Below are 14,181 nucleotides of genomic sequence, written 5' to 3' on the forward strand. Positions count from 1 at the left end.
CAAATACATGGAGGGCATGCTTGTAACTTATGAGCATAAAAAAAATAAACAGAATTATGTATCGTTCTGTACCTCATCACCTGAGGGACACACGAACTTCTGTGAGATGTTGACGTTTTCACATTTTATGACTCTCTGCGGCTTCCGTAGCTGTAATAATGCTCTAAACAGTGAGGTTCCAGTACAGCACTACTCGGTTGCTTGTATTATAGTAGCGCACCACTAGATGGGAGTAATTCGTACACACTGGGGCTTTAAAGAGCTGTAAAAGAGGACTTTCTTATATTTATTTTTCTGGCATTTGTCTTTTAAGAATAACAAACCTTTTTACCTTATTATTCTTTGTGTTTTTCTGCATTCTTCAAGAATAAAACATAAAATTATTGATTGTCCAGTGATGATGCCAATCCCAGTTAGCTACTTTTGAACATCAGCATTCATTTGCTGTCCTCAGTAGATTATTTTCTCCAGGCTGGGGATGAGTCACCTCTGATGTCAGAATATTGTCTCTAACTAGGGGAAAATTGCATCGTGAGATGGATTGGTTGCAGAGTTGGCAGTAATTCAGCCACAGTGCTGGAGCATTGTTGTGAACAAATGAGCTGAGCCAGAACAAGAGGCTTCAGATAACCAGCTGATCTACATTCAGACCCTCACTCATGATCACAAGCTTCTGTTTGTGGATAAAAAAACTAGACTGTGGCCTTCAAGATAGGGTAAGATGCTAGGACATCTAAACAAAGCTCAGACCAGATCTTCTGTTCCTGTGTCTCAAACGGAGTCAGCTGCAGTAGTTCCAGTAACTGCAGAAGTTTAGATCCTTTGGGAGACTTTTGATGCAAGTTCAACTGGAAATGAACACTGGGTGAAAACACTGGAGAAGCTACTCATCCAACCTGGACGCATCCTGAGCTCCTGCTGGAATAACTGGAATACATTGCTGAAAAGAAGGATGTTCAGGAAAAATCTGCTCAGTCTTTTCAAATTGTGTCTAAAACACAGATAAGTTGAGTATAGATGTTGGGTTCTTAAATTTGATTCGCTGATGTCCCCTTTTTTCAACATAATTTCAAAACAGAGTGTAAAATATGTGTGTGTTGGCCCATAGAAAAATATGTTTTATAATAAACCTTTGCTACATCAGTTGTCAGCTGTGATAAAGTCTCTTTACTAATGAGTTTTCCACTCGTGTCGCCACGGTGACAGTGTTTATGCCCATAATGTATTGATGAAGAGAGTGTCAATTTTTGAGAAGAACAAAAATGTCATGTAAAGAAAGACAGGTTTTTTGGTTTTAGGATAAGATCATGGTCACATCACTTTTTCGAAACCTGACCAGCACAAATATTCTTACAGTCCATTAACTCTTCTGCTTTGCATCCATCCTTAAAATGACATAGATAGGGTTAGAAAACTACATTTCATCATTGATTACCTGAATTACTTCTGATTAGTTGCAGGTTCCATCACATGATGTAACACTACTAGACACAAAACAGCTGCCTACCTTCAAACATTAGAGTAAAATAGAAGTGATGTGGGTAGAAAAGTCATTCAACCAACACACTCACCCAAATCATCAAAAATTACTCACCAAAAAGGCTGAGTCTGTCATTGGAATGAAGCTCCCCTCTCTAGAGGAGGTGGTTGGGGACAGAATGCTGCTGGGAATCTCGGGCAATAACTCCCACCCCCTCCATGACACCCCGGACAATCTGAGGAGCAGCTTTTAGCACCAGACTCCTCCAACCTGTCTGTCTGAAGGAATAATACAGGAGGTCGTTGCTGCCTGCGTCTTTAACTTTAAACTGGTAGTTTATATACTCATGCAAGTGTATATATATTCAGTACAGGTACCTTAATCACCTGCTGCCTTAACTCTGATTTTAACTAGTTTTTAATGTGAATACCAGTGTAAAGTGTTGCTTTCTATTTTCAGTTATTTTGTCTTCTTATAGTGTTAGTAGCACCTTAAAAAAACACCTTGATTGTGCTCCTGCTATGATAACTCAGCATCACAGCAGGGATTGATAAAGTATTCTGATTCTCCCTCCTTGGGAAGAAGAGTGAACCCTACGAAGCCTTCGTGTGCATATCAGAGATTGGCAAAACCTTTGTACCGATCTGGTTCATTTCTGATCAGTTTGTATTATCACCTGTTGACATTTTGTTTTCTGCTTCCAGGTGTCCTTCTTCCTGTTCATCGTGTTTATTGTCTACACCATGCTGCCCTTCTCCATGAAATGGGCCATTATTGCCAGTGGCATAACCTGCCTCTCACACACTGTTACTCTCAGCATCTGCCTGACATCCACTGTCACAGAGCTGGAACCTCTGATCTGGCAGGTAAGACGAATATTTGTCCACCCTCAAACCATTGACATTACAGGTCCACCATACTATTGAAATCTCCATTTTATATATTTTAGTGCTTCTGCTTCAGATGTAAGGTAACTCTGGTGTGATGCTTTCCATTTTGGACCTCTCAGTGTATTCATGACTCTGCTGCTGCTTTGTTTGCTGCAGGAAAGGGTTAGTCTATTCTTTAAAAACAGAATTGGTAAGGTCGTTTCATGCACAACTAAAATGATGAGGTACATCACTTTAATGAGGTCTGTGTCATAAAAAAAAAAAAGCTAACTATTCTTTATTATCATAACAGCACATTCAGCAGAGCCTCCAGAGAAATATGAAAAGCCTTGTATTGAACTTGGGAAGCAAATCTTAAAAACTGTCTGCAAGCGATTGGACTCTTCACACAGCAACACAAAGAAAAGCTGTACCACAGACTGAGAATATAAAGATCAAATCTGCAACCATCAATAAAAATTACACATCATTTGAGATAATGCATTAACTGAAATAGACATGATTGTAAATCACATGCATTTCTGAGGCTGACACACACACAGAGATGCTTTGTAATCAACCATCAAAGTAAACAGACTGATTACAGTCCAATCACAATAGCGTCTCTTCTCAGTCTCACATACATGCATGGTGGAAAATGCACTGACAATAAAATATGCTCAAAGTCGTTAATTACCCTTGGATACAGGACCAGTGACTGATATGTACTGATATACTGATATACTGGCCATGTTTTAAGAAGCTTAAAGTTGACACAGTGATGTAAAGTGCAGCCGAGGTGTGTACTCTGCTCTGGTTTTATGAGGTAATAATACAGACTTGAATGGGAGGTCATATATGGAGAAAATTACAGGTACAATCATAACTAGAACATGCGTCATTTCCTTACACACTAACCTTGTACTGATTTAATCCTGTCTTTTTTGCTGGTATGTATATGCATGTGGTGTGTGTGTATGTATGTATGGCAGATCTTGGCTAATGTGATCATCTTCACCTGTGGTAACCTGGTGGGGGCGTATCACAAGCATTTGATGGACCTGGCGCTCAAACAAACTTATCAAGACACCTGCAACTGCATCAAGTCACCCATCAAACTTGAGTTTGAGAAACACCAACAGGTACAGAGTCTGAGAACTAGGTTTCTGATCAATACTAACTTATCTTATAGGCACATGACTAAGCTATTTTGTTTCATGACAAAATTTTTAAAATGAGCAAATGATTAAATTTGTTATCATGTCAAATCCTAGCCTGCCTGTCTAGCTGAAATGATGCACCATATCTCTCAACTAATGGATTGAATATAGTAAAATTTAGCAGAAACTTTCGTAGTTCTCAAACTTTTTATGGAGTGTCACGAGCTGCTGATTTTATCACAGTATGGGTGAAACAGTGAATAGATCAAAGGCAAGCTCTGTGTTGATCAAAGACACATGGTTTTCATTAATTGAAGGGAGATTGCTGGGTGTAAGAAATTACAGCAAAAAGCTACATGTCATGAATCACAAAACACAATATATTTAAAAAGGAGAGGTTTTCCTCTCCATAGTCTGATAGGGGACTAAATAGAAATGAAGATTCAAAACGATATGTTGGTTTCTTTAACTAGAAGACTTTTATGTATACAATTAATATAAATGGGATTCAAATGGATAATAATTAATTTAATTATTACTAAATCTGTAAATTTATATGGATGGATTAATAAGTGGATGTGTTTTGTTTCTTTAAGATTACATTCATTTTGCATCAGTGAAAGATAAATAATCAGAATTGTAGTTATGCAGCAAGCCGTTTATTTCAACGTATTTACAATGAAAACCACTCGACAGCCACTCCCAAGTAAAAACAACATCCCTGTCTGTGGGAAGAAATGGGCACACTTGTCTAATAATCATTTTATCTAGTATTTTTCTACACCTGGGCAATTCAATAGTCGACAGGGGGAGCACGTCTCCTACAATAAACCCTGTAACTAGCTTGTTAATTTCTGTCTTACCGGCTGCTGCTCTCCAGGAAATGTTGAAAAAAGCTTAGCTTGTTTAGGCGGGTTGGATGCTGAAGGACTCCTTCCACTGACCGGCAAGCAGGATCTTTCATCACAAGTTTGGACTGAACTGAAAATAATGCGAATATCACCACTGACCAAAAGCTCCTGGCTGTGTCCGTATGTGCACTCTACTCCCTACATAGTGCTCTATATAGGGGTCACGCCATTTTGTCGGAGTGTCCAAATGTCCAAAAAGAAAAAAGTAGGGCACTCAAAATTACCCACAATGCATCTTGAAAAGTAGTGTGCATCGACGCACTAACGCACTACTTTACCAAAAAAGTAATGTCCTCTATTTCAGTTTTATCACTTAGCAATTTTAAGATAGCTAAACTAGCTAATGGGGATGTTTCATTTAGAACTGAGGATGTATCTTCCTCTAAATGGCTCTAATTAGCAGTCCCTCGCTTGAGCTAAGTGTCATGTTTTGTGGTTCTTTTTTAGCTCTGTTTTTATTTAAATGTTAGCTCAAAGCACAATTGTATAGACAGGTTACTTACCTACGACGATTACAAACCCCATGGTTAAGCCACTGCTGGCATTCATAAAACTGTAAAACCTTCTTAATAAACATACATTTTCCATGCGGACTCAGTGGTTAAATAATTCTATCACAAAAAGCTATTTCATTGTTCAGAGTTTGGATATAGACATGCTGAAAATGTTTGCAGGCCATATTTCTAAATGATCCTACCTGTTTTTTGACAATCGATTGTGTGGACAATATTATCAGCATGGTGGTAAAGTCAGTCTGCCTGGGTTAAATATGTAAAAATGTTTGCAACGTTCAATTTTTACAACTTGTCACAAGACAACTCAAACTATTTGTTGTTGGGAATTATGTCAGGATCTGAAATTTTATCAGCAAATTTGATTCAACATTCGATCTGAGGCCCTAGATACATATTTATATTTACTGTACACTTTTAAGAATAAGTTTTATTACAGGATCGGTTTTACATTGTGACACAAAGTGAACACTACATACACATTCTTGCTTTTGGGACTTGCTGTACGTCAGTCTGCTCTTCTACTGGACTGGATCAGCAATCTTCTTTTGCTCTTGGCAAATGTCTGTGATCCCCTTAGAATTTTGAATAATTTCCATCCATCCTTTTAGGCGATTGGTAAAATGAACTGCTCTGCCATCTCTGTTTCAAAGCTAGGCTCTGCCAAAAAAAAACAGGTGGAGAGCTGCTTTTTGCTGGTTTCACATGCACCTTTGTGATGACATTACACAGAAACCTACTCATGGCAGCTGCTAGCTTGACTGTAAATTCTTTTTATTTTCATCTCTGTGAAACATGTTTGATAAGGACCTGAATGAAATTAGGATTGCATTGCTTTATTACACCATACAGCCTATCCCAGTTTTGTCAGGGAAGAGAAGTTGGTAGGGCTGTCATGTCTTAAGTGGCATTTTGGAGTGACATTTGGTTGACATTAGCGTCTTTGTCCTGACATTAGGCATTCTTTTCAACCAGGGAATGACATATAAAATCACACTAATAATTGATGGTCCACTCGGAGGGAGTTCACAATGACAACTTTGTTTTTTATTCTAAGATATTCTAAGATTTTGCAGCTTTATCTATTGTAAAGTGTGCATTTGTTAATTTGTGAATTAATGGTTTTGTTTAAAATTATAAACACAATAGATTCAGCAATTTAGCAAATAATTTTGGCAACGATTACATCCCTCATTCAAACTGCATTCAAACTGCATGTCCAAACTTTTCACTGGTACTGTAGGCAATCAGTCTAACTGTAAATTGTACAGTGTATGGTCACTTACACTTTGTCTGCAGTTTGAATATATGTGTGTGTTACAATGTGTGAAGATGCACCAAATGCCAATGCATAACTTAACAATGCCAAATCTCATTTAATAGCTGAATAACAGATCACGTTAGTTCATTAATCAAGCACACGATTAATAACACCACTTCAGGCTATTATACCCCCCTCTGTGTGCACACAGTAGATTGTTCAAACTACTTCATTTCTGAATAAGTAAATAAGAGTGAATGGTGTGCGTTTCTATTTTTAGTGCACCCCCACCCCGAACCTCTCTCGACTTAATTTGCTGCTGTGTTTTAGGAAATGAGCCCGTGGTGTGTGAACAATGTAATGACCCTCTTTACTGTGAGCCGCATTTATGAGTCACACCCCCTCAGGCAGCTGCTCACTCTGTAACATGCACACACACCCACACACCTGCCTACACGCTCGCACACACACACCAAAATTACCCTCAAACCAGCCTCGATCTCATGTGTTTGGTGCTGAATTAAAGCAAAAAAAAAAAAAACTTGCTTGCTTACACAACAGCAGTAGATGAGGGATCTTGCATCTGTTGTTCTCTATTTTTCTTGTAACTGACCGTGCTGAGCAATATAATGACATTTCCAGCGCAGCCATGGTGTTACTTCACAATACAGCATATGCCCACTTTCTAAATCATCACCATCAACAGGCTGCTAAGTCCAGCAGCATTGGCCTTCTTTGTATAGTGACTTTTGTGTAACAGCAGGTTATTTTACAAAATCACACGGAGAGACCCATTTCACTGCTACCAACTGGAGTTACTGAGTGAATACATCTCAGTGACACTTTTGAAGCATCTAGCTTTGTACTTGCCAGGATGGGACAGGGCCTTCTAACTAAAGTAGGATTGTATAGATTAACCAGTAAGATAAATCTTATTTCTTTTCATTTTCACCTTAATTACCTGATGATAATTAAACTTCAAACGTAGAGTCATGAGCAGTCATTGCTCTTCTGTACTTGACATTTGCCTCCAGTACTTCCTGACAAATTAACCCCAATGAGCCATCGTTAAGGGAATGTAACAATAGAGCTATAAATAGGAACTTAAATATTAGCATGAAAGAAGATAATAGAACAGAAGAGAGCAGAACAGCAAACTACAATTATCTCACTGATCTATATGCAGTTTTTCAAAGATCTTTGTGGTCTGTTAAGTGACAAGACCTGAAGTCTACACCAAAGAGGTTTTCCTTATAATGGGCACGACCAACATGTGAAAACTCATCACAACCCAGGTGAAACCCAACACACAGGACACGACAAACAGCAGCAATGGTGGCGGCATCATGCTTTCAGATCCCTTTTGTCCAAGAAATTTGATTGGTTATGATATTGGAGGAAATTTTGACATTTTTGAAAAAGACAAGGCATGAAGGAGGAAGAGTCAGAAGATTTTGCTTGAAGAGACAGAAATCCTGCTGTTGACTCTACTGTACAATAGAAGAAGACAGTCCAGGGTTCAGCCTATCTTACAAACAAGGAAACAGCATGGTGAATATCATCATTTGATGGGGGACCTTAAGACTGATCCAGATAAATCTAGAACCTACGTTCATAAGAATTCACCCTGGTGCCACGCGGCTGCCTTTTTATCTACATCTCTATAATCTTTGCGTGAAGAATTATAAAGTCAGACAGCTAAAATGATCTGTTCCTCCATGTTGAAAGTGTTTGCAGCATAGACATATACGTAGACGTGTCATTACAAGCTGGAGCGTGATGCCGCGTCACCGCCTTTTTGGATGGGTGTCCACATTCCAGGCTAGCTTCAGAACTAACCAGAGTCAGGACAGTTCCAGCAACTACGCCCGTATTTTGTGCAGCCTACGGTTGCAATAACCAGCGCAATATTAAAAGCCGATAGCATGGCATTACCTTTCACAAGTAGGCTAAGATTTTTTTTTTTTTTTTACCGTCAGTTCTTTCTGCATGACTAGGAATGATTGATTTATTGTGCATTACATCTAATCTAATCTAAGTTTATAATAAGATATATATTTTAGGACTCTCACTGTCCCCACTAAACAGCTCTCTAAGTGTGTTAATGTTTGTTTTTTATTATTATTATTTTTTTATTTATTTATGTATTTAGGAGGCTGGAATAACAATCCAACTGCAGGGCAGTTCCAGGGCATTTTTTTTTTTCTGATGGTCCATTGTGGTGTCACACCAAGTGGGTCAGGCAATGTGGCAACACAAGATGAGACTGTATCCCAATCAGCTGCAGACATTCACTCTACTTTATGGCAGAGGAAGAGGTCAAGCATTTCTGACGTCATATGTGACCACAGTTACCTGCCCGTCTGCATTGGTCGTCTTGTGGACAACGCTCTTGTCTACATTTCAGGGTTTGTTGTCAAAAATGTACTAAAATAAATCTGTCCTGTGAGGTGTGCCATGCAAGTCTCGTCACAGCTGCTGCACCATCATCCCTTGACCAGAGCTACCACCTGCTTCAGCTGAAAAACAGTGGTGGGCTGATGGTCCCACATCACTCAAACCCAATTCGGAATTGAGAACAACCATTTCATGCGCTTGTCCTTTGTTGTCGCTGTGTTTCTTAAACTAAGGCTGCACAACACTGCAAAATTAACTACCCTGGAGTTAGAGTGCCAGCACACGCAAGAAGCTGTGGAAAACAATCCTTTTTTGAGGGTTTTCCGTGTGTGTGTGCGTGCATGTAACATTGTGTCAATTAATTTATAAATAAAGTTTGATTGATTAATTTATACTTTTAATATTTTACCATGTCTTTGTTCAAGAGCATAATAAAACTGAAAACAGGTGTTTTTAATGTGTAACGGTGACCTGTATCATAACTACATCTGCTGTTTGTAACAAAGCAAACCGTGAGAAAGTCAGGTAAAAATTCATAGAGTTGCGATGATTGTAGTTGGGCATACAGCTTAGAAATAAATGCATTGGAGGCGCATGGGACACCCATCCAAGATGGCGGCCACGTTGATTGTTGGCTTCAAAAGGCAGCGTCAGTCTATGACGCGTCTATATGTCTATAGGTGTGTCCCAATTTAGGGTCTGCACACTTCAAAGTGCACAGTCCCTGAATGGGGACACACCTTGTGTGTGGCATAATGGATGTTTGGTAGGTGCATTAGGACATTTCCATTTCCTTAAACCAATAATGTCCAATAAAAACCGACAACGCCACCTGGGGAATTTCACTCCAGGAAATCTACACTACAAGGCACACAGGTCCGAATCAAGCACTTTGACAGACGTGATTCCTACATTAAACACAGCATTTCATTAAAATGTATACAGAGTTAAAATAAAATGGAAATCACTCCAACCTAAAACCAAAGGTGCAGAACAAAGGACTGAGTTTAAACAATGACCACCATCCTGAAAACATTAGAAAAAGGTTAATACATGCAGTAAAATAAAAAAAAAAAACAAGTAGAACCAATACCAAAACAACGCCCTCTAAAAAACATAAAAATAAAACAGGATGTTGTCTGTTCCTGACAGCCAGGTCTCTCACGCCCAATGATGTTCAGGTGTTCCGGAGTAATAGTCCATAAGCTGTGAGGACATAGATTTATCCTCGCCGACCCCGGATACCTGGTGACGAGGTCCGGTGCATCAAATAAAACATAAAACAACCAGGACAAAACATAAAACAACCGGGACGAAACAGCAGCATGTCCGTGACAGCAGCCACAATGCGTACCCCTCCGCTGGTCCACACATGCAGGCTGGGGAGAACTGAACCCGACACAGAATCCGGCCCGATAGCCTCCAGGATCCCACCCAGTCCTCAGCTCCAGCCACTGAGCTACTCGGCGACTGCTCCTTAACGGGAACCCCCTGCTGCCATGACGGTAACCTTTACCTACGGGGCACCACTGCACACCGCGCTGATATTGGGGATACAGAACAGTATTCACGGGTACACCCAGCCAGCACACTCGCTCACCCCCTCCATGATGGTTCGGAGGTCCATTCGGGCCACCCAGGAAGGGAATGTGCCCAACTAGCGAGCTGCTGTTTAATATATCCCCCTTTCTTCAAATAAAGAGGAGCCCATCTATAAAGAAAATAAATACATTCTGGGAAAATTAGAGCATTTTAAAGGACGTCTTTTGCCATTTTATCAAAAGTTGCCACGATTTGCTGCGATTGTAAATCTCCACTCAACACTTTGGTCAAAATATCACAGGGTTAAAGAACCACAGCATCCATCTAAACCAGGAATCTCCAACTTCAGTCCTTGTGAGTTACTATCCTGCAGGTTTTGGATTCTACCCTGATGCAACACACCTGACTCAAATCACTGGGTCATTAACAGGCTTGTGCAGAGGTGTGTTGTAGTAGGAGACATCTAAAACCTGCAGGACAGTAGCTCACGAGGACCGGAGTGGATTTTACAGCTCTGTTTATAGTAGCCAGTGTTTATGGATGGAGTTGAGTAACACTGAACTACTGTGGAAACGTTACTGCTGTACTGCTGGAGTAAATTACACTTTACTCCAGCAGCACATAATACCGTGTAAAAGCAGTTACATTACTTAGCTTTTAAGCTCCTGCTAGCACATTACAAACAGAAACATATTGATTGCCACTATTATTTTTAAATACTTACATTTCATTTGTCTGTAGTTCAACCATGGACAGCTATCATTAATCCTTCTTTTAGACACAAATCTCTGGCTGTTTTTAGGCCATAATTACAAGTTAAGCTTCTTTTTAACTCTTAAGCTAACTGGTCTCTGTAAAATGGTAAAAAAAAAACAGCCCCCACTTAATTGCATAATGAAGAAATACATACAGAAATGTAAAAAAATTAAATAAAACGAGCATGTGTAATTTAATTAGAGTAGAGAATACAAATATAGGTAAAAAAAAAATTGCAACTATTTACTAAAGCAATTAAAATGTTCTTGAATTCTCTTTTGATAACAGATGGAAGTTAGCCAATGGCTGAAATCTGATACATTCAAACATCTGTTGATTAATGTGTATCGTCCCTGTTTTAATACATGAATAAGATAGCAAGGGAAAAAGCAAACAAATGCTTTTACTTCCAACTTCTCAGTTATAACAGATACAGAATGATTTAAAATTATAGTTCAATAATGTGTTTTCTGTCTCTCTTTTTTTAAATTAAAATTTACCCAAGTTATTCTGAAAGATGTTAGTTAAAAGGGCTTGCTAGGATTAGCTATTGTTACCTCTATTAGCTTGTTATAATTAGCATGTAAATGACATGTTTGCCTGTCTTTGATTTGTTCTCTTTCCTCTGTCTGTCTGTAGGAACGTTTACTACTGTCCTTGCTGCCTGCTCACATAGCCAGAGTGATGAAAGCCGAGATCATTCAGAGGCTGCAGGGACCAAACTTCGGTCGAACTGAAAGCACCAACAACTTTCACAACCTCTATGTGCAGCGACACACCAATGTCAGGTATAGTCCCTTATCCTCTATCTGTGCCCCCACATAATAAAGGTTATTATTTTCTGCTCTCATCTCAGTGCTTGATTGCTCCTGTGCCATCCAGGCCTCCTCCTCATCACTACTCATTCCTCGTCTTCTTTTGTGGTACCCTCTCTACCTGCTCTTAAATTTGGATTTCTCTTCTCTGCTTTGTCTCACCTCCTTTCTAGACATCTTCTCTCCATCTCATCTTTTTACTGAGTTTCTTTTCATTGCTATGGTGAAATTCAATTTGGATTTAATCCACCTTCATTTTACTCTGAGGTTGCTTTGCCAATTAAAGAGGGGCCTTTTTGTTTAGTTCTAAATTACATCCGAGTAAACAAAACTTGGCTTACCAGTGAGAAACCCTCCATCTAGTGACCCCAAAGATTTGCTTTACGTCATCATTAACAAGAGCATGACTGCCCAACATGGGCCTCAGCTGTGTGTGTGGATGAATGTTGAGTATCCTCGTGTCGATCTTCCTATCATCTCCCCACTAATAACAAATTCTTACGTGGTCTCAGATCAGATTCAGGGGGAAGGGAGGAGGGCAATTTTTCCAGAACAAATGAAAGCCTCTCAAGGACAGGTGGCTGTGCTGTTAGCAGAGAGCAAAAAACGACGGCTGTCTCCACTATCAGTTCTCCAGCTGTTATACAGTAATTGCTGAGATGGGAGGCCATGCAAGTTCTTCTCTTGGGGAAATTGCATTTATTTGCAGGAGCTCTGCAGCCTTGTTACATTTCTTGGGGATTGGGGTGAAAGCACCGTGCAAGTAAATTGCCTTCCCCTTCCATATATTTAGCTGTAATATGGTCATATGTTTCAATTGTCCAAAACTTTTATGTCAGTTTTTGCCGAATATAAATTAAAAGTGTGTTCATTAAACTGTATTGTAGAGTATATACTTATGGCCCTTTCCCACTAGTACACACAGTTTCAATTGTTCCTATTACAATGGAGGGCAATTGAGGCTGTGTTCAGTGTGGGCGGGGCCGTCTTAAGGCGGCTGGTAACTATCATGAAGTCATTTGTTTGCAACACACAGGGAACAACAATTTAGTACAACGAGTTTGTGATTTTTTTCGTTGGCCAACAAGCATAAAAAGATCATTACTTCTGTGTTGGACCATGATGATTGTTTTTTAAAAGACCATCTATTTGCTGCCAATGTTATTATCCACAGTCGCGGCTTCTGGGTTTTAAAGATGGCGGGGTCGGGAGTCGCTCTCATGACTCATCTAATGATGTCAAATTCTGGCCAATAGTGGCCTTCTATCTCGACATGTCACGATCAGATCCACACCATCAGACCCTGACAGAGTAGGTGCTAAAAATCCTGACTAGAACATCGACAAATCAGGAGGGGTACTAGTGGGTACTAGTGGGAAAGGGCCATTAGTTATGCTGCCCAACTGTGCTTCATCAAACCTAGACGTTTATTAAGGGGACTTAGATCCTTGGTACTGTTATTAAGTGTTTTTGAGATAGACTGAAGATATGTTGCTTTTTATAAAATAATGATTACTTTTTTTATTTTATAACCAATGCCTTATTTTGCATCCCAGACACCTAAATGGGGACTGGTGGCTGAGTGGATAGGGGGCATAGTTGAAAATCTAACTGTTACCAACCTATAAAAGGGAACTACTGTAGTAGTGACTCTGTCAGTTAAACTGATTTTAAGCATCAGAACCCATTTAGCTGATAGTGGAAAAATGAATTTATAATTAATTGTGCTGTAGCATTAATGAATGGTTGGGAATTTTATTTGAGAAACATCAGTGGTGTTAATTGTGTTTTTTTTTTTTTCTTACTTACAGCATCCTCTATGCAGACATTGTGGGCTTTACCAGGCTGGCCAGTGACTGCTCTCCAGGGGAACTTGTGCACATGCTGAATGAACTTTTTGGCAAATTTGACCAGATTGCAAAGGTAAATCATGAAGAGCCAAATCTCTTTACAAAATGCATGTAGAAATGTTTACATTTGCTTTGATCCAACACCTAGAATTACTTATTTCAGATGACTGATTGATGAGGAAAATGCTGATATCCTAAGGTGTGTAACCATGATAAAGTCAGACTATACTATCTTGGTTATTATAAATAACTTCTCTAATTACTTGGTTTGAGGTCAGCGTGGCCAGCTTTAAAGACGAACTACTTAATTTTCAGACCTTAAAACTCTGCGTTCTTGACTCGTCTAATGGTACAGGGGCATTTATTATGAGCATTTCTGTAGGCGACGCTGCCCAGCAGCATCCCATGCAGAGTAACTACAATTTACAACTTCTGCTTACGGCATGGTGCTTGATGTTGCAGCTGGATTTCGCATTACACACTGCATCACTTGATATAAACACACCGAATATTTTGAACGTGCTTTGTGACTGATTCAGCAAAGAAAAGCAAGAGGACATTATGCAAGAGTCAAGATAACTGTTTTACTGGTAGGAGCGAGCTCATAGTTCGATAGGATGCAAGATAG

At 39.5% G+C, this 14,181-nt stretch overlaps 1 protein-coding gene across 5 annotated transcripts in view; it reads left to right on the forward strand.

Moving 5' to 3' along the window:
* adcy2b (adenylate cyclase 2b (brain)) overlaps positions 1-14,181 on the forward strand; it is an 81,159-nt gene that overhangs the window by 29,222 nt on the left and 37,756 nt on the right. For 4 of the 5 annotated variants that reach the window (XR_006008098.1, XM_041966923.1, XM_041966924.1 and 1 more), the window contains exons 3-6: positions 2,185-2,346; positions 3,342-3,491; positions 11,528-11,676; positions 13,515-13,626. Coding sequence is in view for 4 of the 5 variants with exons in the window: in XM_041966923.1 (XP_041822857.1) it covers positions 2,185-2,346; positions 3,342-3,491; positions 11,528-11,676; positions 13,515-13,626 (573 nt within the window). In the remaining variant the exon portion in view is untranslated. The remainder of the gene's footprint in view (positions 1-2,184; positions 2,347-3,341; positions 3,492-11,527; positions 11,677-13,514; positions 13,627-14,181) is intronic. The other variant, XM_041966926.1, reaches the window with a different exon arrangement.

This window comes from Melanotaenia boesemani, chromosome 17, assembly GCF_017639745.1.
Source record: "Melanotaenia boesemani isolate fMelBoe1 chromosome 17, fMelBoe1.pri, whole genome shotgun sequence".
Taxonomy (NCBI): Eukaryota; Metazoa; Chordata; class Actinopteri; order Atheriniformes; family Melanotaeniidae; genus Melanotaenia; species Melanotaenia boesemani.